The sequence below is a fragment of the Dreissena polymorpha genome, chromosome 5 (genome assembly GCF_020536995.1).
Source record: "Dreissena polymorpha isolate Duluth1 chromosome 5, UMN_Dpol_1.0, whole genome shotgun sequence".
Lineage (NCBI taxonomy): Eukaryota > Metazoa > Mollusca > Bivalvia > Myida > Dreissenidae > Dreissena > Dreissena polymorpha.
The window spans coordinates 37,157,330-37,185,207 of record NC_068359.1 but is presented as its reverse complement, the minus strand read 5'-3'; the positions used below and the strand labels follow the sequence as shown (position 1 = coordinate 37,185,207).

At 35.8% G+C, this 27,878-nt stretch overlaps 1 protein-coding gene across 8 annotated transcripts in view; it reads left to right on the top strand.

Moving 5' to 3' along the window:
* LOC127881595 (dedicator of cytokinesis protein 3-like) overlaps nucleotides 1-27,181 on the top strand; it is a 173,845-nt gene extending 146,664 nt beyond the window's left edge. For 4 of the 8 annotated variants that reach the window (XM_052429588.1, XM_052429589.1, XM_052429591.1 and 1 more), the window contains 13 exons: nucleotides 1,855-2,021; nucleotides 3,639-3,802; nucleotides 4,663-4,846; nucleotides 5,049-5,168; nucleotides 8,013-8,119; nucleotides 8,745-8,796; nucleotides 10,329-10,466; nucleotides 11,929-11,959; nucleotides 12,430-12,540; nucleotides 13,697-13,717; nucleotides 19,487-19,552; nucleotides 22,130-22,194; nucleotides 23,935-27,181. In XM_052429588.1, coding sequence (XP_052285548.1) covers nucleotides 1,855-2,021; nucleotides 3,639-3,802; nucleotides 4,663-4,846; nucleotides 5,049-5,168; nucleotides 8,013-8,119; nucleotides 8,745-8,796; nucleotides 10,329-10,466; nucleotides 11,929-11,959; nucleotides 12,430-12,540; nucleotides 13,697-13,717; nucleotides 19,487-19,552; nucleotides 22,130-22,194; nucleotides 23,935-24,435 — 1,727 coding nt within the window. In that variant the 3' untranslated portion in view covers nucleotides 24,436-27,181. Of the gene's footprint in view, nucleotides 1-1,854; nucleotides 2,022-3,638; nucleotides 3,803-4,662; nucleotides 4,847-5,048; nucleotides 5,169-8,012; nucleotides 8,120-8,744; nucleotides 8,797-10,328; nucleotides 10,467-11,928; nucleotides 11,960-12,429; nucleotides 12,541-13,696; nucleotides 13,718-19,486; nucleotides 19,553-20,517; nucleotides 20,535-22,129; nucleotides 22,195-23,934 lie in introns of all 8 variants that reach the window. The other 4 variants (XM_052429592.1, XM_052429593.1, XM_052429590.1 and 1 more) reach the window with 4 other exon arrangements.
* The last annotated feature ends 697 nt before the right edge of the window (nucleotides 27,182-27,878 follow it).

Sequence of the window (27,878 nt, the reverse complement as noted above, 5' to 3'; positions counted from 1 at the left end):
TAACCAGTACCTGGAGAAGATTTTTAAAAATGCTCCTGAAGTGGGTATCGAACCCGTGACCACCCGATTGCAAGGCGGTTGCCTTATCCATTAGGCCACGGCAAATTCGAACTAGGGCTGTATGTGATGGTCTGTGAATGGGAGGGTTACAGCGTTCACTAGTAGTCCTGTAATGCTGCCAAACCTAGCAAGTGTGCTAAGAGGTTTTCAAGTGTTTTGGTTTCAGATTTCATGTTTTCCTCTGATCGTTTCCGCCCAAGGTCTTGGGACTGTGCAGACACACTGACTGCGTACTTAAGTTGTTGACAAATGTTACTCCAGTGTTATTAAGTTTGACCTTTGAGCTTATTTGGGGTTGATCAAGTACAAAATGTTGATTATACATTGATACACACATATGACTAGTTGTTTACTTATTTGAACACTCTTTAATTATTAAAAGCATATCTTATATATTGAAAGAGGGTCAACACCAAAAAGCAAAAACAAATTGTGCACCTGTAACAACAAATCATCTTGTTGTTTCACTTTTTAGGACCTTCACCCTATGCTATGACTCGATTTAATAATGCTGACCAAATCAACATTTAGAAAAAAGCATAACTTTTGACTCATTTTATTAGCTCGGCTGTTTTCGGAAAGAACCCGAGGTATTGTCATAACCAGCTCGTCGTCTGCCGTCCGCGTCGTGCTAAAACCTTACCTTTGCCTCTAAAATCAAAGTGCTTCCACCTACAACTTTGAACCTTCATATGTAGCTGCACCTTGATGAGTTCTATACGCCACACCCATTTTTGGGTCACTACGTGAAAGGTCAAAGTCACTGTTACCTCTTTAAAAAAAAATAATAATCTGACAAGCTTTCATTTTTTCATTTATTCAAAACTGCACCCCCAGCCGAGCGTTGGCACCAGTTATGCGATGCTCTTGTTGAGTAACCAATGGACCAAATTATCACGACTTAAAAACTTTCAAACTCTCAACAATTAGCAAGTATTGAAGAGCATTTATAATTAAACATCATAAATGAAGTTCTACCTATAAAATGAGCTAATTAGTATTAAATGACCTTGATTGAAAGCACCACGGTTTATCATGTGCAGACAATGTCTGTGTTCTTAAATAATTAACTTATATTAAAAATCCATAGGTATAAGCAAATTACATTTGCTGGTATGTCCTTGATGATGCATCCAAAAACAGAACATAACATACAGTTTGTTAAGACTGATACATATTTACATCGTCTTGAGAGCATACAATTTTAAATAAAGTAATGTCATGTGTCAGTATATTATAATGTTAACCAAAAAAATAATACAATGTATACAATACATATATGTGTAAATTCAATGAAATTTCCAAACAAAATAAAAGAAGAAATTAATAACAATTTTGAAAAGAAAAACATACTAATTTTAAAGGTGTTATGGGTAAACTATTTCTTTTAATTTACTATTGGTATATAATAAATTTGACAAAAAAGAACATAAATCTTATAATTCCCATAGTCTAAATGACTGAAAGTTTATACATAGGCTTATCATACAAAGTTTATACATATGAGCTTTGCTCTGTGAAAAGCGGGTTTAATGCATGTGCATTAAGTGTCATCCCAGATTAGCTTGTGCAGTCTGCACAGGCTAATCAGAGACGACACTTTCCGCTTTTATGAAATTTTTCATTTCAAGAAAGTCTCTTGGTAGCAAAAATCTAGTTTAGGCGGAAAGTGTTGTTCCTAATTAGCTGGGATGATACTTAACACACATGCATTAAACCCACTTTTCACAGAGCATGGCCCATATACATGTAATTATTATACAAGAACCATATGACCTTGACCTGATAACCCAGTCATACAGATCTGTTCTGTGAAGCCAATCCCGCAGGATCGGCCAGAGTTCTATGGGAAGGATATTCCTCTGGAGATCCGCAACTTCTATATGTGCAATGAGGTTGACACATTCCAGTTTGACCGACCATACCACCAAGGGGTCAAGGACCCTGACAACGAAATCAAGGTCAGTATAAGCTTAATTTTTTTCTCGCGCTGGCAGAATTAGTCGTAGTTTTACAGGAATGTTTAACAAACAAGTTTCACACATAATTTTTAACCAATTTGTCTATTTCTAGTAATTCGCTATTTTCTTGATGGGGGAATATGCTCTGAGTTCACTTCTTAGTTAATTTATTTCAAGTGTTAACCCGTTTATTTTTAGTTTTCTTCAAATCTGCTAAAATCCCCATGATGACAGAACTTACAAATTATATTAATATGCTGTACTTGGATTTTTATGCCCCCTTTCGAAGAAAAGGGGCATATAGTGATCGGACTGTCAGTCTGTCTGTCCGTCTGTCTGTCTGTCTGTCTGTCTTTCCGTCACACTTTGCATTTAGGTTTCGAAAAATGCTCATAACTTATTTGTCCCTTGAGATATAACCTTCATATTTGGTACGCACACACATTTTTACCCCTGTGACCTTGACCTTGAACTAAGGGTCCGCGTTTAGGTTTCGAAATCTGCGTTTAGGCTTTGAAAAATGCTCATAACTTCTATGTCCCTTGAGATATAACCTTCATATTTGGTATGCATGTGTATACGGACAAGGCCTTTCCATACGCACACATATTTTGACCCCTGTGACCTTGACCTTGAACTAAGGGTCCGGGTTTTTACTTTTTGAAATCTGCGTTTTGGTTTTGAAAAATGCTCACAACTTCTATGTCCCTTGAGATATAACCTTCATATTTGGTATGCATGTGTATACGAACAAGGCCTTTCCATATGCACACAAATTTTGACGCCTGTGACCTTGACCTTGAACTTAGGGTCCGCGTTTAGGTTTCGAAATCTGCGTGTAGGTTTTGAAAAAAGCTCGAAACTTCTATCAAGCGTTTATAGGGGGCATAAGTCATCCTATGGTGACAGCTCTTGTTTTTAAATATTCTATCTTTTAATATTTTTTTTTTGTTTAAAAAAAAAAGACCTATGAAAAGAAGACATAAAAACTACATTATGTATCTTATATGCATTAATTAAGCAAATGATAAATTAGTCAGCAAAGTTAATACATCTTATGAATTGTTTGATCATTTTGCATATTGCCAACTATGGCTCGATTGGTCATTGTTGGCTCAGGTACTACTCAAAAGTACAGTACCAGTGTTTTTATGTCCACCACCACTATAGTTGGGGACATATTGTTTTTTCCCTTTCTGTTGGTTGGTTTGTGTGTTTGTTTGTTTGCTCCAACTTTAACATTTTGCCATAACTTTTGCAATATTGAAGATAGCAACTTCATATTTGGCACGCATGTGTATCTCATGGAGCTGCACATTTTGAGTGGTTAAAGGTCAAGGTCAAGGTCATCCTTCAAGGTCAGAGGTCAAATATATAGCTTTAAAGTGGCGCAGAAGGGGAAATAGTGTTTCTGACAAACACATATCTTGTTAATTATAGTACAAATTATTTTGGGTACAGAAAAGATACAAAAATATACCTCTGAGTATGGCAGGGTGCCTTTAAGCGGGTTTTTGGTACCTGGGAAAAATTGTTGTATACAAAAGAGCACCCGGGTATTTTTAAGTAGTGCCTGAGTGGACAACGGCCAAATGTGCATAATCATGCTTTATTTAGACGCTCTGCATTGAGCGTATGAAGATGAAGACTGCATACAAATTCCCGGGTATACTGCGCTGGTTTGAGGTCATTGACATGGAGGTGGAGATGCTGTCGCCAATACGGGTTGCGTTAGAACAACTGAAACAGCGCAATGGGGAACTGCAGGTTCTCATTGACAGGTACTGTGAATACATATACTGCAGGTTTTCATTGACAGATACTGTGAATACATATACTGCAGGTTCTCATTAACAGGTACTGTGAATACACATACTGTAGGTTCTCATTGACAGGTACTGTGAATACACATACTGTAGGTTCTCATTGACAGGTACTGTGAATGCACATACTGTAGGTTCTCATTGACAGGTACTGTGAATACACATACTGTAGGTTCTCATTGACAGGTACTGTGAAAACACATTTGAGTTGTGCTCTATAGAAAATGCATGTGCTTAAAATGTCATCCCAGATTAGCCTGTGCAGTCCACAACACTTTTCACCTTAACTGGATTTTTTTGCTAAGAAGATACTTTCTTTAAAAATATACAACATACCATTTAAGTGGAAAGTGTCATTTTACCCTGTTTACCAAGCATGAGGCTCTCAAACAAGTAATTTATTCTTGCCATGACTAGTAATAGTGTTGTTACTATGTTGTTAGTTAAGTTTTCTTTAGCTCAAATACATCAATACCAAAGACTCTGTTCCCTGGTTAGAAACAGTACATGACATCTTATAAGAAAATCTTCCTAGCCCTCCCATAGTATATACTTGCAGGTGCCATGTGTTGTGTATACTTGCAGGTGTCATGTGTTATGCATACTTTCAGGTACCATGTGCTGTGTATACTTGCAGGTGTGATGTGTTTTACATACTTGCAGGTGCCATGTGTTGTATATACTCGCAGGTGCCATGTGTTTTACATACTTGCAGGTGCCATGTGTTGTACATACTTGCAGGTGCCATGTGTTGTACATACTTGCAGGGTCATGTGATGCACATACTTGCAGGTGCCATGCGTTGTGTATACTTGCAGGTGCCTTGCCAATCCCAAGCTGTACTTCACGCAGTTGGAGATGCGACTGAACGGAACGATCCAGGCTGTCGTACAGGGAGGGGTCTCCAAGTTCCACGAGGCTTTCTTAAACACCGAGTTCGAATCTCAACACCCTGAGGACGCCATCTACATAACGCAGTTGAAGGAACTCCTCACAGAGCAAGTCAGTGGCAAACAACTTAAATAAATATAAAGATATAATTCACATGTCAGACCTAGTTATTATACATGTATTTGTTATTATTTGAATAGTTGTAAAGCAAGTACATGGTATTAAGTAGTGACATTGAAGTATAATGAATATTACATACCGTTAATTGTCTTATGTAACAGTCACATATGTTTGTTTTATTTTCTGTTTGCAGATCTCTGTCCTTGGAAGAGGTATGCAAATGCACAAGAAGTTTGTACCGCCCGACCTTATGCCTCTACATCAGAATCTGGAGCAGGCGTTCAAGAAGATGAGGTCCCAATTGCAAGATCTCGTACGTACACTAGGGACAGTATTCACCAACAAATTCTTAGATTTGAGTCTAAAAATAAAGAATACTCTTATAAACAGTTATGTTTTGAAACAAATGGGAAGTGAAGTCCAGCATGGAAGTGAAGACTTATTATGATATAACTCTAAATTAAGAACAAGTTGTTAATTGAAAAAATACCTTTGTAAACGTGCAGGTATTGTTTTTAAAATGAAGACTTCTTTATTCATATTTCTAAGAATTAGTTGGTGACTTAACCCTCTCCCACTCAGAAGCACAGTGAAAATGGCTGTGTGCAAACAGCATAAAACCAGAACAGCCTGCGAGTAACTCACAGTCTGTTCAGGTTTTATGCTGTTTGCTGCTCATCAGTATCTAAGGTTTGGAGATGAAGCCTTAAAAACTTGAATCTAGTAAGAAAGGTCTTTAATTAAATATAACTTGCTAAGGGACTCCAATTGCGTGAAAATACATATCTTAGTGGGAAAGGGTTAAGGGCCAAGGTCACAAGGACTTTTAAGAAAATATTCTTTATACAATATAAATATGTACATTTATATTATATATATATAATATTTTTCTTAAAGGTCCCCGTGCACTAGGTGGTGAGTAGTTGAGAAGTAAAAAACAAGGCTCTGTAATTGTTAAATTAACTCCCCCAAAAAAGTTCTGACACCATGTAATTGTAGCATGTGATATTATAAAGATACACTCACAACTCACAAGCCAGGTAAACAGCAACATCCTTACACAAAGACAGTGATAAATTTAAATACTTTTCTTTCCGCGAACCATTCTTGACTGGAATTTACTCAATGAAAGCACTGTGAACTCAACGTTGATTAAGGGTTTCAAGGCTTCAATATGGGCAAAAGTGGGACATTTGTCTAGCTTTTATTAACTTCATGCGCACTTCCGGTTGAATGGAAGCCAAACTGGGTTATTCCATCGTATCATTCAGATTCATTTCAGATAAGATTTTGAAATTAATCTGAATCAGAGGTGCCTGTTCTAAGAATAAACTATACTTCATATTTCTGTGAACGCTTAACATTGATTATTGAGATAAATATGCTTTGAATTTTAAATGTATGGCATGTTAAATGTTATCATTTTCTGCAAAATACATAGAGTTATACTGCTTGAGCTATCTAATGATGTCACTCAAACCACTGTTTAGTTTAAATTTATTATACCCCCACAAACGAAGTTTAGGGGGGTATATACGAGTGAGCTTGTCTGTCTGTCTGTCGGTCAGTCCGTCTGTCTGTCTGTATGAGGTGTCCACTCTCTATTTCAAGTTTTTTTCATTCGATCTTCACCAAACTTGGTCAGATGTTGTATCTCAATGACGTCTAGGCCAAGTTCGAATATATTGGTCTTGCAGGGTCAAAAACTAGGTCACAGGGTCATTTAGTGTGTTTTAAACATTGAGCATGGTGTCTGCTTTCTAATTCAAGTAGTTTTTATCCGAGCTTCACCAAACTTGGTCAGAAGTTGTATCTAGATGATGTCTAGGCCAAGTTCGAACATAGTCCTTGCCGGGCCAAAAACTAGGTCACTTGTCACTTAGTGCGTTTTAAACATTGAGCATGGTGTCCGCTGTTTTTGTGTGAAGACAACATGCAAAATATTCTGTGTCAATGCGGTATGTGGGGGTATTCGTCACGTCTGTGACAAAGCTCTAGTTTATTTTAGCTTGATTGCATTAGAAGTACTTACTACTTATTTGAAACACTGTTTCCTGGGCCTAGAACCAGTACTTGGTGTCTTAGTGTCTTTTGGGAGATCTAAAGAACACTTCCACAGTTGGGATCAAACCTGTGACCTCCGGTTCGCTAGGCAGACACCATACCCATTACACCACTGTTTTTACATGGTGTGGGCTGTTGAAAAGGAGGGAATTTGGTGGGCATCTGAAGCACCTATGTCACTGCTTTGCAATCGGGTCCCTACAAACAGAATGTATATTTATGTTTATTTATTTTATATTGTTTATTTAAAGTCGCAATGACGTATTGGATATGGTATCCCCCTACTGACCAGGAGCTCATGGGTTTTTGATCCCCATAGTGGGAGTGTACTTAAGATCTCCACAAAAGATACCAAGTACTGGTTCTTCCCAGGAATAAGACCTGAGAGCTTTTCAAGATGCCAAAGGCTCAAGAGATTCAATCCAGTTAACATAAATAGATTTAAACTAAATGTAAATTTATTTACGTATGTTCATCATACATGACATGTGTACATAATGGAACATTCAAAATAAATAGATTTAAGTAATTGTTTATTGTTTTTACATATGTTCTCCATACATGACATATGTACATAATGGTACATGTTACAGGGAGGGTAACTTGTGTACATAATGGTACATGTTACAGGGAGGGTTACATGTGTACATAATGGTGCATGTTACAGGGAGGGTTACATGTGTACATAATGGTGCATGTTACAGGCAGGGTTACATGTGTACATAATGGTACATGTCACAGGTAAAGGTACAGGGAGGGTTACATGTGTACATAATGGTACATGATACAGGGAGGGTTACATGTGTACATAATGGTACATGTTACAAGGAGGGTTACATGTGTACATAATGGTACATGTTACAGGGAGGGTTACATGTGTTCATTATGGTACATGTAACAAGGAGAGTTACATGTGTACATAATGGTACAGGAAGGGTTGAATCTGTCCCAGGTCAGTCTGTGTACATTATGGTACATGTTACAGGGAGAGTTGCACCTGTCCCAGGTCAGTCTGTGTACATTATGGTACATGTTACAGGGAGAGTTGCACCTGTCCCAGGTCAGTCTGTGTACATTATGGCACATGTTACAGGGAGAGTTGCACCTGTCCCAGGTCAGTCTGTGCAGCCAGGTGTCCCAGACGAGTCTGACCAGCCAGGTGTTAGATAGTGAACTCGGCCAATCTAGCTCTAGTGGCAGGTACATATTCATTTGAGCCTTGTGCTAAGATACCCTTCATTTACCCAGAAAAAAAACATTGAGCCTTCTTCTGAAAAAGTCGAGCAAGGACATTTTCTGCTTTTATGGAATTTTGAGTTTAAAGGAAGTCTCTTCTAAATGAAAATCCAGTTTATGCGGAAAGTATTGTCCCTGATAAGCCTGTGCTGACTGAACAGGCTAATCTGGGACAATTTTAAGCACATTTGTTAACCCCTTTTTTTTTAAAGCGTGGCTTGATTGTCATTTAAATACTGTTTAAATTGGCGAAAACCCTTTACATTGAAGGAAATATATGCTTTGATCTTCATTTGTTCAATTTTTATGGACACATTCTTAGAAATATAAAAAGATTTACAATACATTTTTACTATGTAATGTAGTTTTCTTAAACTTAATTCAGTTTATAAACCCTTTCATACAAAGATTGGTATTTTAACTAAAAATAATAAAGAAAGTGTAAAGACAAAATATATTCCTTATACTATAGTTACAGTCGTGTGTTTCTTCGTAATTAACCTGTTTGAATTTATGTTGCTTGTAATAATGTTTGAAATAATTTGTACATAACAAATGTCAAGTAAAAGTTCACAATGTTCTTCTTCAGTTTCTCAGCAGTGTCGTTTGAAGTTAAGCCCAAAGTGGACATCCCACCGCAGGTAGGTTACCGTAGCAACCATGTAACCATAGCAATTACATGGCCACACCATGGCAACCACCTTCACCTTCTAATGTGTGCTTATATCTTGTACTCCATCACACACAGAGCTTTTAATGCCTATATCTGGAATATATTAGACACATATTAGACAGATATACACACAACAAAGGTTAACTCTAGGTTCTGTTCTCTTGAAATATAATGAAATATTTTTCTAAGGAACTTTTTTCTGAATGGTAAGTGCTATCAAAATAAGAATTTTCATTTCAATGATGCAGGCACTATAGTTTGACTCATTGCATTAATCTCAAAGTTAATTTAAATATTAAAATGATATTTTGTTGTCACTTGACTTAAATAGTGAATATAGAAACAGAAACTAGAGTGAACAGAATCTACTGCGCTGGTGTAGGTATGACATAGAACTAATTATACATACTATTCAAGAGCAAACATGCTTGCAAAGCACTGTTGAGTCATGAATTCCTGAAAAATATAATTTTCATAATCAATTTTTTACATTTACTATATAATGATTGATGTAAATAATTCATAACTGCCTAAAAAGCGCATTGAAAGTTTACTCCACGATGCAATAGATTCCACAGTATTTGATGTCATGACATACTAAATACCGATGATTACTAAATGAAGCAATTTTTTACAGAGATTGAAGAAATACAACACTTATTACATCTTACATACATTCTTAATCATAAGATTTACAATCAATCATTATTTTGATAAAATGTGCACATTGTATATTTATGAAAAAATCATTCTTCACAGTTTATATATAAAACATTAAGAAAAAAAAGGAGTATCAAAAGTAGTAAAATATTTAAAATTTACTTTAAGAAACTTGAATATTAAAAGTGTTGTTTTCATCAGGAGACAAGAAGTCTTGCAAGCTATTGTTCTGTTCACAATAAACATGTAAATGTGACAATATTGTTTTCTGGAATAAAAGGGATCAGGTTTTCCATGTTTGTCATGGGTGATAGTCTCTGGCTCTGCCTCTTTTCAGTGATAAGTTTAAACAAGAGCTGTGTTTGTGAAACACAATGCCCCCTACGGCGCTGTTTTGAAGTCATTTATTTGACCTTTGACCTTGAAGGATGACCTTTATCTTGACCTTTCACCACTAAAATTGTACAGTTAAATGAGAAACACATGCATGCCAAATATCAAGTTGCTATCATCAATATTGCATAAGTTATGACCAAGGTTAAAGTTTTGGGACTGACACACACATACAATGGCAGACAGACAGGCCAAAAACAATTTACCCCCGATCATTTGATCCGCTGGCATAAAAAAGCCAACATACTACCAAGGTAGCACTTATGAACAGAGATTTTTTTAATTTAACAATCTTAATAAAACATCTTCCTATGTGACGACATGCACACAAAAGAGGTGGCACCAGAGATTACCAGCCGTGTTCTGTGGTCTTTGGACCTCTTCTGCTTATATCTGCTTGGCGTGTACTCAGATAACCCACTTGCTTGCACTGCCTCCTCTCTACAGGATGTCCTGTTTAACTTTGCCCCAACAGACAGGACCAGGTGGAGTTATGTCCCTTTCCCGGAGGAAGGGACCTGGTCCGGACCCCCTCCGGTCCCCAGCAGGCCCTCCTCCCTGCAACTCCATGGAAATGCTAGTCAGGTTTGTCAGAACTTGGTAACCATGGAAACAGGCAATATTGGATTGTTATGTTTGCTTTAAAAATGTGTATTTCGTTTCCAGTGCATATTGAAATGGAAACTGAGATTGAGAGATGGTAGAAGCTTATTAAATTCAATGCTAAATTTTAACTCAGTCATTTTCTTTGAATTATTCTCCCATACATTTTGCACGGGGTGTAGGTAGTGTGACAATAATAATTTAAATGACTAATGAACGTGTTTCTTTCTCTAAGCTTAACCTTGTGATCATAATAGATCTTCATGTGATATCGTAGCCAACAATATAAGATCTTCCTATTTGTAACCAATATAATTGTGTTACTTTACTTACTTCTCTCAACCCTTAAATATTTTGGAAGTAAAATGTAATAACTTATTTATAAGTAATGATTGTACATTTATTATGCTCCCCCAAAAAAATTTGGTGAGAGCATATAGTTGCCGCTTTGTCTGTCCATCCGTCCGTGTGTCCGTCCAGGTGTCCGTCCGTCCACAATTTTTGTCCGGGCTTTTTCTCAGCATTAAATGACCGGAATTCAATGAAACTTTATGGGAAGCTTCACTATTAAGAGGAGATGTGCATATTATCAGTGGGTTCTGGTCGTATGATCATGTATCCCTCCAGGTGTCCGTCCGTCCACAATTTTTGTCTGGGCTATTTCTCAGCAACTAATGACCGTAATTCAATGAAACTTTATGGGAAGCTTCACTATTAAGAGGAGATGTGCATATTATCAGCGGGTTCTGGTCGGATGATTTTTCACAGAGTTATGGCCCTTTGAAATTTTCCATTAACTGTACATATAGTGCAATTCTTGTCCGTGCTATTTCTCAGGAACTAATCAACAGAATTCAATAAAACTTTATGGGAAGCTTCACTACCAAGAGGAGATGTGCATATTATCAGCGGGTTCTGGTCGGATGATTTTTCACAGAGTTATGGCCCTTTGAAATTTTATATAAAAAAGTTATTGTCCCCCCAACTACTGTGCCCTCAAGACGTTTCCTTTTATCTGAATATATAGTGCCATATTGTGACAAAAAAAAAACTTTGGGGAGCATCACCTGTCTCCGACGGTTTCTTGTTACATATATGTAACTGTGTTCTAAACATATAAACTATATTAAAATATTAGTAAAATTGATTTCTTAAAAGAAAGTTTGCTTTTAAAAGTATTAGTACCTAAAATAATAAGAATGCTTGTTTTTAAATAATAACCATTAACTACAATGTATCAATATTAAAAACTCTTTGAAGAAATACTGCATTTGTAGTTTGTAGAAGTCATTAAATAAATTTAAACATGCCTAGTTACTGTAATATAAAAATTGGATAGCAGAAACATGTGTGTAAATAAAGGCATTTTAAATTATATTTACAACTATTAAGATGCTTGTTTTGTTGCTGTCAATGATGATGATAAAGTTGTTGTTTTTTTCAGCCAGGAAATGAAACGATGTCCTTATTAAAGGGTAAGTTTTTTATAGAAAATATGCAACACTCAGTGTTTATAAACTGCAGTCTGTTTACATTAACCTTGAGTCAATTTTTAAATTCTTAAATAGTAAATATAAACTATGCTACAAATGATCACATGGTTTGTATTTTTGTTAGGTTTCTCTTGTTATAAATGTGCACTTTGTCACCCTGCAGATATTGATACGTTAAATTGTCATTTTTTTATTTTTGTAAGTAACTTGTCAACAACAAAATTAGTTTATTAGATCTTGGCTAAACAATTTATGTTATTTTCTAAAAGGTTAAACATGAAGTGAATCAAATCTTTTTGTTCTGTCAAATAAAGTTCAGAAATTGTATTCAGTTGTATGCAAATACCAATGAAAATGACTTTATGCTGTAATAAACGGTATTTTCTCCCTTTTTTCAAGGGCTTTGCACTGTGCACATATTCAGTGTTGTAAATCACTATGTGTTTGAACAGCTTCAAAGATGTCCGTATCCACCGGCAATCTGCCTCGTCATTCTACAGTGGTCAAGCATTTTTCAGAAAGAAAAGCTGTACCCAGTATACCACCCAAACGCAGACCTTCAGGTATCGTACTGAACTCTCTGAGATATGTTGTTCATATAAGGTGTCTGAAATGATTAGGTTAGCATTATTTGAGTTGCATTGGTCATGAATCGATTGAATATGATGTTAAAGTAATACCAGTAACCATTTACACTTGTTACATGCTCAACATCAAGTATTACATAAATATATATAACTAAAACTATTATACATTTGAACCAATCTGAGGGAAAACAAGGTTTTATGGATGTGCATAAAGTGTCAGCCCAGACTAGTCTGTGCAGTGTGCACTTGCTAATCAGGGTGACACTGTAGTCTTTGCAGTGTGCACTTTCTAATCAGGGTGACACTTTAGTCTGTGCAGTGTGCACTTGCTAATCAGGGTGACACTTTAGTCTGTGCAGTGTGCACTTGCTAATCAGGGTGACACTTTAGTCTGTGCAGTGTGCACTTGCTAATCAGGGTGACACTTTAGTCTGTGCAGTGTGCACTTGCTAATCAGGGTGACACTTTAGTCTGTGCAGTGTGCACTTGCTAATCAGGGTGACACTTTAGTCTGTGCAGTGTGCACTTGCTAATCAGGGTGACACTTTAGTCTGTGCAGTGTGCACTTGCTAATCAGGGTGACACTTTAGTCTGTGCAGTGTGCACTTGCTAATCAGGGTGACACTTTTGTCTGTGCAGTGTGCACTTGCTAATCAGGGTGACACTTTTGCTTTCCAGTGTACTGGATTTTCTTGTAAGAAAAGACTTATCTGTAATCTGTAAATGAAAAGTACCATACAAGCGGAAATTGCAGTCCCCGATTAGCCTGTCTGAACTACGCAGGTAAATCTGGAACAACACTTTATGCTCATGCATTAAACCTCATTTTCCCAGAACCAGCTTTTACAAATTTAATAGACATAGTCTGGAATTTACTATTGATTTTGGAAAACACATCAAACTTCGGTTACAAACCATGTTGATCTATCGAAATATTTTGAAATTCACAAACTAAATCAGATTGTGAAACTACCATTTGTTACAAGTGTTGTGTGAACCTACATGTCAGATGGGGTTTTCCAAAAAAGTGGATATCCAGATTTCAACTTATAGGGTGTGTTCAAAACAAGAAATGATATATGTAAATTGATATGATTATAGTTCATGCTTTGCTGTACATTGTGCATTACAGAGAGACCTATATATCCATCAGGTAAGGCAACTCATGTGCAAGTGTTGTAATGTTGTAATGAAAGTGCACACAAAGGTTTGGGCTATCCAGATTTTGTTTTTATTTCTACCTATCCCGACTTGGTTTTATTTTAACTACCTGCCAAAAGAAATGATTTGTTTAGTTGGCTGTATGAACATTTGTGCGCTTGCTGTGAGATAGTTTTCGGTTGCGCCATGTTTGAAATGAGCTTGATGTACACAGAGTCTTGATTTGAACCCACTGTCAGAATCTTGTTGTCCTGTTAGTTTTTATTGTTGCAAAAATAGTAATTGGAGAAATGCATGGCTTGCTGATTGACCTTATTGCTCAGGAATGTTAAAATTAGGGAATATTACCAATTTTGTAAACCCCCTCCCCCCCACACAAAAAATGACAAAAAACAAACAAAAACATTTTCCTTCGCAGCTCTTTGTTAAAGGATATATTTTTGTTTATTTTATTACACAAACATTAGTGTGTTTTTTATGTGAAATAGTTGTTAACAGTTAAAAAAAAATGTTTAGATGAACCTAGTATGAAGTATTTCGCCAACATGATTTTTGAGAAACGTTTGCTTTGTGTGCATGAAGTTCCTGCCATTTTATTTTTATTTTCCTATGCCCACAATATAAATTTGTTTTTTGAAAACTGTTTTTAATGTTACTCAATGTCATTTCACCATGATGTGGTTAATGTATGTGTAAAGTGTGAACAAGTGTGTGCCTTTTGAACAGTTGAAGACCGTCACATGCGTCATCGTAGGAAGGAAACGCCTGTTATCAATATAAGTAAGCTTTCTGGAAATGCAACTTCTGTCAGATGAATGTACGCTACTTGTTGCTTCTTTGAAAAACTTTTTTAAAAATCCTTTTTGTACCTCATAACTTTTGTTCTCAGTTTTGCCTTTTTTGTACTTCAAATGAAAATTTTAACATATTTTTTCATGGATTTAACCCACAGTTTGTGAATCCTTATGGTTTTGTGTATAAAGCCGGTGTGCTAGCCATTTTGTGGTTATCACTAAACATGCATACTGAAGCATGTTTATATTGCTTATATATCCATTAAAAGGATCTTAAAAAGTTACTTAGCATTATAAGACAAGGAAAGTTTCTGATATAATCATCTGGGTCAACTATCACCTTAATGAGCATAAGAACCCAATGGGTCAACTATCACCTTAATGAGCATAAGAACCCGATTGAATTAAGAACAAGAAATTAAGCACCATTATAAAGTCTATGACCCATGCTCTTGGGAAGCGGGCTTAATGTATATGCGTAAAGTATTGTCCCAGATTAGCCTGTGCAGTTTGCATAGGCTAATCATGGGACAACATTTGCTGCCTTAACTTGCTTTTTGTTTAGAAGAGACTTCTTTTAAAAGAAAATTAGAAAGCAGAAAATTTCATCCCTAATAAGCCTGTGAAGACTGCACTGGCTAATCAGGGAGGACACTTTGCCCATATGCTGCACTGGCTAATCAGGGAGGACACTTTGCCCATATGCTGCACTGGCTAATCAGGAAGGACACTTTGCCCATATGCTGCACTGGCTAATCAGGGAGGACACTTTGCCCATATGCTGCACTGGCTAATCAGGGAGGACACTTTGCCCATATGCTGCACTGGCTAATCTGGGAGGACACTTTGCCCATATGCTACACTGGCTAATCAGGGAGGACACTTTGCCCATATGCTGCACTGGCTAATCAGGGAGGACACTTTGCCCATATGCTGCACTGGCTAATCAGGGAGGACACTTTGCCCATATGCTGCACTGGCTAATCTGGGAGGACACTTTGCCCATATGCTGCACTGGCTAATCAGGGAGGACACTTTGCCCATATGCTGCACTGGCTAATCAGGGAGGACACTTTGCCCATATGCTGCACTGGCTAATCAGGGAGGACACTTTGCCCATATGCTGCACTGGCTAATCAGGGAGGACACTTTGCCCATATGCTGCACTGGCTAATCAGGGAGGACACTTTGCCCATATGCTGCACTGGCTAATCAGGGAGGACACTTTGCCCATATGCTGCACTGGCTAATCAGGGAGGACACTTTGCCCATATGCTGCACTGGCTAATCAGGGAGGACACTTTGCCCATATGCTGCACTGGCTAATCAGGGAGGACACTTTGCCCATATGCTGCACTGGCTAATCTGGGAGGACACTTTGCCCATATGCGTTAAACCCCTTTTTCAAAGGATGAGGCTCAATAAATATTATACACTTATTTCATGGATGTGCGGTGAACAGTCAAAACTGTTTCCCAAGGTATCAGGGATGACTTTGGTACTGTAGGCCGAGGGCAACAGTTCCAAATGTCAGCCCTGATACTGAGGGACAACAGTTTTGACTGTTCACCAAGCATCCATTAAATAAGTGTTTTATTACCTGATCAAATTTCCAACATAGAAATAACTGCAAACTAAATTTTTATTTACACACAACAGTAATCGATAAAATAAATAATTTTGACTGTTTAACTTTAAAATGACGTCATTTTTTTCGACGAAATGATGTCATTATTCCAGCGGGCAACAGTTCAAACTGTTGACCGGTCAACAGTTTGATATTCACCGGTAACAGTTTAAAACATTGCAAATTTCTTTTTCGACGAAGAAATAGCAAAAAATAATTAATTATCATTCATATAAGACATCAGGTAATAAAAATGTATGTATACTCTCTGACATCAGCACAGTGTTTAACATGTCAAGGCACACTATGATATCTGTAAATGTTTAAAATGCTGAAACAATTGTTTGCTATATGTGTATACTTAACAATGCTATTATTCAGGCTTGATTCAAACGGAAGTAGTTTGTTACACATTTACTCAAAATATTTTTCGATTTGAATGTGTTTCATTGTCTGAGAAATATATGCTATTTTTCATTTTCACTTCCATGTACAACTTTGCGCTGTTTTGTTGTTTGTTGAGTGTAAAACAATGGATTATTTATTTTGTATGTAAGCTAAGTAATTTTCTATAAATTATGTATTGGTTCTTCTAAAATTATGCAGTTGAATGTTTATAAGTGTACAAAATTATTGTTTGTTTGTATTTAAAGTGAAAATTGACATCCTTTAGAAAATTCTATGTAAAAAAACAACAGCAAAACAGAATTGTGAATTCCGAAAAGTATAGAGAATGCCAATGCTGCGTTTAATGCGCATTAAATACATGTTTTTGAGAAGGGAATGAGTAAACACTGGTGCGTATCGGTGAAGCCATCTTACAATGAGTAAAAACACTGGTGCGTATCGGTAAATCCATCTTACAATGAGTAAACACTGGTGCGTATCGGTGAAGCCATCTTACCATTGCATAATAACATGGCTCCATTTTCATAAAACAAAAATTGAGCAAATGTAACATGTCAGCTAACACAACATGTTTTATAATGTTTGTGTCTTTAAGGGAAATATGGTTATGGATTGTTTCATGGCATATAATATTATTGTGAAAACAAGTTATAAAGAAATATTATTAAGTTTGCAACAATTTTTATGTGGGGTGTTAAAGCATGTACATTTTACCAGTATTCTTTAATATTAGGCTCTGCCCAAAATTATAGCAGAATAACTCGCACTTAATTCCCGTCTTTGTCGTCAGAAAATCTAAATAAAACTTGGTAGAAATAAATATTTTTAAGTTATGTGCCGAGTTGGAAAAATGTTCCAGCTCTTTGAAAAACATTGCCTCCAGGGGTAGGTGCAGTTTTCCTTATATGGCTATAGAGAAATTTTGTTTCATTGAAGTCACATTTTTAGTCCAATCTTCATTAAACTTGGTCAGAAATATTAATTGATATGCAATATTTATGTTTCATATACTACTTTAATTCTTCTGAAGTCCATCTTCTCACAAAAGTTTAGTTCGGCTTGTTTGTTCTTTAACCCAGACTCAATGTGTTCTCACTTGTCTTTGCTGGTGACATTGTGATGGCTTTTTAGCTCACCTGAGCACAACTTGCTCATGGTGAGCTTTTGTGATCGCTTTTTGTCCATCGTGCGTTGTGCGGCGTCAACATTTGCCTTGTTAACTCTCTGGAGGCCACATTTATTGTCCAATCTTCATAAAATTTGGTCAGAAGATTGGTCTTAATGATATCTTGGATGAGTTTGAAAATAGTAACGTTTGCTTGAAAAACATGGCTGCCAAGGGGCGGGGCATTTTTCCCCATATGGCTATATAAGGCTAAAGTAAAATCTTGTTAACACTCTAGAGGCCACATTTATAGTCTGATCTTCATGAAACTTGGTCAGAAGATTCATCACAATAATATCTTGGATGAGTTTAAAAATGATGCCAGTTGGTTGAAAAACATGACCACCACGGGGGCGGGGCTATTTTCTTATATGGCTATAGTAAAACCTTGTTAACACTCTAGAGGTCACATTTATTTTCCGATCATCATGAAACTTGGTCAGAAGATTTGTCCCAATGATATCTTAAATGAGTTCGAAAATGGTTTTGGTTGCTTTAAAAACATGGCCACCAGGGGCGGGGCATTGTTCTTTGTATGGCTATATATCCCTTTAGTAAAACCTTGTTAACACTCTAGAGGCCACATTTATTGTCCAAGCTTTATGAAATTTGGTCAGAAGATTGGTCTCAAAGATATCTTGGATGAATTTGAAAATAATTATGTTTGCTTAAAAAAAAGGCTTCCAAGGGGCGGGGATTTTCCTTATATGGCTATATATGTAAAATCTTGTTTACACTCCAGAGGCCACATTTACTGTCCGATCTTTATGAAACTTGGTCAGAAGATTCATCCCAATAATATCTTGGACAAGTTCAAAAATGATGCCGGTTTGTTGAAAAACATGGCTGTTAGGGGCGGGGCATTTTTCCTTAAATGGCTATAGTAAAACCTTGTTAACACTCTAGAGGCAACATTTATTTTCCGATCTTCATGAAACTTGGTTAGAAGATTTGTCCCAATAATATCTTGTTATCTCAGGTGAGCGACTTTGGGCCTTTCAGACCCTCTTGTTTGTCATGTCTTGTCAGTATACTTCCTGTGATAGTGTTGTCATGGAAATACTTAAAAGTCTCATGCCAAATGAGGGTGTGGCAGTCATTTTGACTTGAAATTGAGTACATTTTATAAGTACATTTCTTAAATAATAACTCTACTGCACATTATAACATGTTTGTTCTACCTGAATAAACCCTGCAATGGCATCAATTATAAAAAAAAATATCTTAATTCTTGAATATCATAAAATATTTTGACATTTCAAATATATGTACAACATTTTTAAGTATGTTTAACCCTTAAAACATATTTCAAATACTACTGATAAAAATGTCATAATTTGTATTATATAACATGTATAATTTAAGTTTTTAAACTGCTAAACACAAATAAAAAGTTATTGGTATAATAATTTCAGGTCATGTTACAAACAAAATGATTGGCAGTTCATTATTACTTACCTGTAAAACAAAATACTGTGAACTTAATTGAATAATACCTGGATGTTTTCAAGCTTTAGACAGACAGTTTTTAGGTGCATTTTTGGAACAAATTAAAAACATTAACATTACAATATTTGTTATATTTTATTCCAGTAATGTTTTATTATAGAAGACACATCAGATTCCAATTTAATTTGGTTACATTTTATTTCAGAAATGGAAATTGTCCATTGGAGCAACTGATCCGCTGTGTTTTTTTAGGTTTCTTAATGAAAATTCTGTTAAATGCCAATTTTTATTTCTATACATTTTTCACTTCTTTTTCAGCTCCAACAATACCATCAACACCAAATGCCGGTCTGTTAACACCAACATTAAATACATCTCAAACAGGTACATTCATTTAGAGATATTCTGAGAATTGTAAAGTACTATCTGTGGATATTGATTGTTTTTGTGTTTTAAAGCCACGTTTAATTTGAAAATGGTAAAATTTAAAATTACTAATTTAATTGACAATTCAAGGGAATTGTTCACGGTGTGGTAAAATGACGATTTTCAAAATAATTTGATAATGGTCAAGTTACAAATAACCAATTAAAATAGACTTTTCAATGTCACATAAAATTATTTTATCATTGATAAACTTTCTTTGATCCTCCCATAATAGGTTTTTTGGATTGTGTATGAAAACAAGCATTAAAAAACACGCACTTAAATTGTTTGTCAAGTAAAATTGTTTATAAACAGTAGCTTTGTTTAGGTTAATTAAGGCGATTTGTTATACGTCCTTGCTTTTCGTATATACCTTTATAGGCTTTATGAATCATTTTGAGGGTCTTCTTTTTTTGTACAGCTTTTTGATTTTTAAATTCATCATTCATTCAAATATTTAAAAAATAGATATATTAAAACGTTTCTGACCACTAGAAAGTTGGTTTGTGCAGATAAGATATTTGATTTTTGCCATTTTTTTGTATGTGTTGCACCAAGGTTCATAACCATATGGGATTACAGTATAAGTTAAGCCTTTTCCACTCGGAAGCAAAGTGAATGGCTATGTGCAAACAGCATAAAACCAGAACAGCCTGCGAGTCACTCACAGTCTGTTCAGGTTTTATGCTGTTTGCTGCTTATCAGTACCTAAGGGTGGGAAATGAAGCCTTTAAAACTTGAATCTAGTAAGAAATATCTTTAAGTAAATTTATCTTTCTAAGGGACTTCAAATGCGTAAAAATACGTATCTAAGTGGTAAATGGTAATTTAAAATAACCTTTAAAAAGGAATTCCCTACTAGCCGCAATAAGAGGATTATTCCAAGTATACAGCATGTATGGTATTAACATTTTCTTTTACAGGAAACCAGGATACAAATGTAATTATCAAAATAGAAATAAAACAAGTCCATTACCTTGTATTTTTAGAAACATGTATATTCCAACCTGACCGCCATTTTTTTGTACGCCCCTTTCAAAGTACAAAGCATTATGCACTTCTGCTCCTATGTATGTCACAAAACCTTGTCAGGACTGCACATTCATAATATATTGGTCAATGTGGAAATATCTGGCCAAGTATGAGCCTCTCTTTGGGAAAACAGGGCTTAAAACATCTGCTTAAGTTGCACCCAGGATGAACCCGTGCAGTGTGCACATGCTAATCAGGGACAACACTCTCTGCCTAGAGTAGATTTTTTCAGAAGAGACTTCGTTTTAACGAAAACATTTCATTAAAACAGAAAGTGTTCTCCCTGATTAGCTTGTGTGGACCCAGAAACGAGGCTCATTTAATTACCAAATAGATACAGTCGAACCTGCTCAAACCTAAGTTCCGAGGCAGGTTAGAGGTTGACAGTCACATGTGAGCATAATACATTTCTTGATTGATGTAGTTAAAATATTTAAACAATAAAAAACGTTGGTATTTCATAATACATTTAGTGACGGTGTTGAGAATTTGACAGTGCTTGAGCTTGGCCTAGACATAAGGGCACAGTACCATCTTCCACACCATACCTTTGTTTTATTTCATCACGTTGTTACACAGGAAATTTTATTTTCAGTTTTCATAGATTAATCAAATTTTCCCAGGGAAACTAGTTTAATTATTTAAAGATGATGTTTAAAATATAAATACATGTTACATGAAATATATACTAATAAAACACGTGGTATATTGAAAATTTAACACAGGGATAATATTACAAATTTTGGCAAATAAGCACCATGCTTTATGCGAATCTCATCTGGAACACTGTGTCCTAGCTAGTTGAACAAGAAACCATCGGAGACGGGTGATGCTCCCCAAAGTTTTTTTTTGTCACAATATTGCACTATGTATTCAGATAAAAGGAAAGGGGCATAACTTTAGACAAAAATAATACAATGGATGGTTTAGCAACTTAAAAATTTCAAAGGGCCATAACTCTCTAAATAAATCATCTAACCAGAACCCACAAATAACATGCGCATCTCCTCAAGGAAGTTAAGCTTCCCATAAAGCTTCATTGATTTCCAGTCAGTAGTTGGGGAGAAATAGCCTGGGCAAGAATTGCACTATATATACAGTTTGTAGAAAATTTCAAAGGGACATAACTCTGTTGAAAATCATCTGACCAGAATCCGCTGATAATATGCTCATCTCCTCTTGGTAGTGAAGCTTCCCATAAAGTTTCATTGAATTCCGGTCATTAGTTTCTGAGAAATAGCCCAGACAAAAATTGAGCACGGACGGACACACAGACACACTGACGGACAGACGAAGCAGGAACTATATGCTCCCCCCAAAATAAATTTGAGGGGAGCATAATAAAGTCTAGGTAAAACCAGTGTTTGTTGTTCTGTTACAAATAAGGACCAAAGCTCATCAGATATTATTAAGTATGTATTTAGCTTGATTGCAGCAAATGTCTTGGGCTTTTAGAGCCACTCTTTAAAAGGTGTTAAATAACATTTTAATTTCTTACGACAGCTCCTGTGCTGGATTCATCGCCAAACGCAGAAACCCCCGACTTACCCCCAAGGAAACCAAGGCTTGTATGTGTTATCTTTATATACTGATATTTTATATATAAGCTGGGCTCTATGAAAAGGGGGTTTAATGCATGTGCGTAAAGTGTCATCCCAGATTAGCCTGTGCCATCTGCACAGGCTAATCAGGGATGACACTTTCTGCCTAAACTGGATTTTTGCTAAGAAGAGTCTTTCTTTATATGAAAAATACCATAAAAGCTTAGTGTCCTCCCTGATGAGCCCAAGCAGACTATATATACAGTGTTCAAGTCTCAATATTCAGTGTTCAAGTCTCAATATACAGTGTTCAAGTCTCAATATACAGTGTTCAAGTCTCAATATACATTGTTCAAGTCTCAATATACAGTGTTCAAGTCTCGATATACAGTGTTCAAGTCTCGATATACAGTGTTCAAGTCTCGATATACAGTGATCAAGTCTCGATATACAGTGTTCCATTCTCGATATACAATGTTCAAGTCTCAATATACAGTGTTCAAGTCTCTATATACAGTGTTCAAGTCTCTATATACAGTGTTCAAGTCTCTATATACAGTGTTCAAGTCTCAATATACAGTGTTCAAGTCTCAATATACAGTGTTCAAGTCTATATACAGTGATCAAGTCTCTATATACAGTGATCAAGTCTCAATATACAGTGTTCAAGTCTCTTTATACAGTGATCAAGTCTCTATATACAGTGATCAAGTCTCAATATACAGTGTTCAGGTCTCGATATACAGTGATCAAGTCTCTATTTACAGTGATCAAGTCTCGATATACAGTGTTCCATTCTCAATATACAGTGTTCAAGTCTCAATATACAGTGTTCAAGTCTCAATACACAGTGTTTAAGTCTATATACAGTGATCAAGTCTCGATATACAGTGTTCTATTCTCAAAATACAGTGTTCAGGTCTCAATATACAGTGTTCAAGTCTCTATACACAGGGTTCCATTCTCAATATACAGTGTTCAAGTATCTATATACAGTGTTCAATTCTCATTATACAGTGTTCCATTCTCAATATACAATATTCAAGTCTAAATATACAGTGTTCAAGTCTCAATATACAATGTTCAAGTCTCTATATACAGTTTTCAAGTCTCTATATACACTGTTTAAGTCCCAATATACAGTGATCAAGTCTCAATGTACAGTGTTCAAGTATCTATATACAGTGTTCAAGTCTCTATATTCAGTGTTCAAGTCTCTATATACAATGATCAAGTCTCAATATACAGTGTTCAAGTCTCTATATACAGTGTTCAAGTCTCTATATACAGTGATCAAGTCTATATACAGTGATCAAGTCTCGATATACAATGTTCAAGTCTCTATATACAGTGATCAAATCTCGATATACAGTGTTCCATTCTCAATATACAGTGTTCAAGTCTCAATATAAAGTGTTCTAGTCCCTAAACACAGTGTTCAAGTCTATATACAGTGATCAAGTCTCGATATACAGTGTTCCATTCTCAATATACAGTGTTCAAGTCTCAATATACAGTGTTCAAGTCTCTATATACAGTGATCAAGGTTCGATATACAGTGTTCCATTCTCAATATACAGTGTTCAAGTCTGGATATACAGTGATCAAGTCACAATAGACAATGTTGAAGTCTCAATATACAGTGATCAAGTCTTGATATACAGAGTTCAAGTCTTGATATACAGTGTTCAAGTCTTGATATACAGTGTTCAAGTCTTGAAATACAGTGTTCAAGTCTCAATATGCCATGCTTGCTCTCTGTTCCAGTCTCATGACACGAAGGAGTTTTCCACACACCTGAATGGTGACACTGGTTCCCGACCTGTGCCCCCCCTGCCCCCTCGACAACACCACCTGTCAGAGAGTAACGTCAACCCCTTGCGGCAGACATCACCTGTTGCCACCACAGCCGTGCGGCAGGTGTCACCGGTTTCCTCACCAGCACCTCCCCCCACCCACCAACGACATACTCACTTGTCAGAGGGTGGCACCCCTTTGCGGCAGACGTCACCCGTTACCTCCACTCCACCGCCTCTCCCCACCCACCTACGCCCGACAGTACAGATGAGGAGCAACGTTGCCAACGGGAATCTTGACTCCAAAGAAATGAGTGACACCTCCTCCTCTACGAGCGATGGTCCAACGAGACCCGCCAACCCACCTCCTGTTCCAAGACGCTCCTCAGGCATTCCCAGCATTCCCTCGAGTCCTAAACCAAAGGCACAGCCATTCTCCTATAATTCCGGCAGCGATGTCACAAAGCTTTGACTGTTCAATTATTTTGTTGCTAGATAGTTAGTCATGTAGGAGAGCCCCATGGACATTTTAATGTTTTTGTTCATATTCAGTCTTCCAAATATGTAAACAGTTCAGATAATTTTTACAAGTGTGAAATATCTTCAGATAAAGCAAGGCTTTGACTGTTCAATTATTGTAATGCTAGATAATTATTCTTTTATGTTAATGTAGGAGACTTTCATGTTCATTTTAATTTGTTTGTGTTCATATTCAGTTATCCAAATATGTAAACAGTTAAGATAATTGTTTTAAGTGTGAAATACATGTATGTTCAAATAAAGCAAGTCACAAAGTGACATTTATGTCTTACATGGTGGATATTTGAATATTTATCTTAACATTTCATGGGCAAGGACTCTGTGATAATATTGACCTTTCTTCCCATATTTTTTTTATAAATACTATGAAAAAACAACTATGTATATATATATTATATTTTAGCTTTGAGTTTTGCATTGTAATTGCATATTGTTTGGAATATAGTTGTATGGGATTTAAAAATGTCAAACTTAATACTTGAATAAGAGTGAAATAAACATTTATAACTGCTGATCAATTCAAATAATGAAGAACCATACGACCCTTGTCATGCGAAAAAAGGGTCTAAAGCCATATGAGGCCAACATTTTGATATTTTTAAAGTCATGCAGGTTTCGTGGCCTCATTAGCAAAAAGGGGAGCTCTTGACATGTCAACGCCATAGCTCAGACGGGTCAGGGCCCGTATTCACCAAACAATTCTTAGACTTAAGTCTAAGAATAAAGAAAATTCTTTAAATTAGAATATTCAAGAATTTCTTTAATTTTGAGTCAAACTCTGCAGTAAACATCTCTATCTATATTATTCTTCATATAGAACATTTTGTTAATGACATAATCACCAGTGGAGGCCTGTATGTATTCAAACACTGAACACATTTTTCTTGGTTCTAAGTCTATTCTATATTCTTAAGTCTAAGAATCGGTTGATGAATACGGCCCCTGGTCTTGTATTGTGTACGACCCATTTTAACATGATGTGTCTCAAAACCCCGTAATTTTGCCCGTATAAACTTGCACAAGTTTTGCATTCATTAAAAATCTTCCTGACAATGTCCTTGCAAGTTTGCAAGTATTGTTTTGATTACGTTTGTGATTGTGACAGAAATAAATAGTTTTATGTTGTTGTTATCACATTTTGAACAAACCTATTTATGCAAGCTTGAATTGCATTTATTATTTTAAATATTCACAATCTGAGACATGTATATATGTACGAGAAAGTTATAATTAATATATTTTTGTACATAAAAAAGGCAAATACAGTATCCATATATGTAAATACTCTTGTGTATAAATAAGTCAACAAATCTTTATGAATTAACCCCATTGATCTATTTGAACACTGTTTCAAGACTGAGTTTTACAGCTTTGGTTTCTTGCTAAAAATGAACCCTTTCCCACTCAGAGGCAAAGTGAACATGGCAATGTGCAAACAGCATAAAACCAGAACAGCCTGTGAGTAACTCGCAGTCTGTTCAGGTTTTATACTGTTTGCTGCTCATCAGTTTCTAAGGGTTGGAGATGAGGCCTTAAAACTTGATTCTTGTAAGGAAGGTCTTCAATTAAATATAACTTTCTAAGGGACTACAAATGCGTCGAAATATGTAAGTGAGTGGTAAAGGGTAAAGTTAATTAGACTAACCTTTAAAAATGAATTATATACTGACCACAATGAGAGTATGTCTCCACGTATACAGCATGTATGTTATTTGTTATTTAAGTGGTAAAGGGTTAAAACATTGGATTTTGTATTATATTAACATGATTTTGACCTTCTTTACTTATATGCTTAATGAGCAATGAAGTGTAAACTGTGTTTATATAAAATACAATAATTGTGAATAATATTACTTAATAATTGTTTACTTAAACATGTAACAGTCAGTGTATTTGTAATACACTTATTTCTTGCACTACTGATTCACAAAATATTGCACATAGAACAAAAAAAGTGAACAATTTGTACCCATGGCAGCAAAGACACAAACATGTATCTACATTTAAAAATCGTATGTTCATAAGTAGTCACTTACTTGACTCTAAATACTATTATCATACAGCCCCTCTCACAGGTTATCACATTTTGTTATTACTTGCGTGTACATCGTGTGACACAAGAACATATAACTATGCATCCCCATTGCTTGTTCAATGTAAATATTGTTTGCTTGTTAGTCCTTATATCCCTTTATAAAACATGGTAATGTATAGGTATTTGGATTATTATATACCATATTCATAAAACATAATAACCTTAAAGTATAAAGGACACCCCTACGCATTAACTAACTAGAGGCATTAAAATTAACCCTTTCCCACTCAAAAGCAAAGTAAAAATGGCTATGGGCGAACAGCATAAAACCAGAACAGCATGCGAGTAACTCACAGTCTGTTCAGGTTTTATGCTGTTTGCTGCTCATCAGTACCTAAGGTTTGGAGATGAAGCCTTAAAAACTTAAATCTAGTAAGAAAGGTCTGCAATTTAATATAACTTTCTAAGGGACTAAAAATGCATGAAAAATGCGTATCAAAGTGGTAAAGGGTAAACACAGCAATCTGTTTTCTGTGTCATTTTTGTTACTGATTTTCACGAGAGGCTTGTTATTGTATGTGCTGTTTATTTTGATTTCTTGTTGTATTGACATGGTAATTTTGGTAATAAACCTTAAGATGTAGGTTTGTGTGGTGTTGTAAAAAAATCCAAAGTAGTTCTTTGGATGCTTGAAATATTACCAGCATATGCTAATTGTAAATATTAGTGACACTTTACTTCTAGGTTAGCATTAAAATAACATTTGGCAAAGATACAATACAGGGATTTTGCTCAATCACAGAACTTTGCTTTAAGATATAAGGTTGAACATTTTCATGAAGTTTGCTGAAGATTGAATTTAAACTGTAGAACTACCCGAGTGTAGATTTCATGTACACTTTTAGAATTACAGAATGCAAAAAGCGAAACAGGCCAATTTCAGATAATTTATTTGGCATACATGTAAACAATTTCTTAAGAAAACAGGTTGACGATTGAACTTGGTTGAAGCATTATATATAACAATTATATTAACAAAGTTTGGTTGGATGAATTGTTAGACTTAAGAGAACAGTAACAGGTACATTTTTTTTAGGTAATTCAAGACCCATAACTCAGGGAATTTCTAAGAGATTTAGCAGATATTTTAGCCTTCCCTAGTTTATAAATCTGCAAGAATGTTTATCTCTTAGTCTAAAGGCAGCTGACAGAAAATGGTATCCTAGCAGATGTACCGACCAAGACTGACCAAGACTGACCAAACGAAATAGGCGAATAAGCTATTCGGCTCAATTTGATGGAAGGAATAATAACAGGACATTGACATAAGGTTTAAAAAC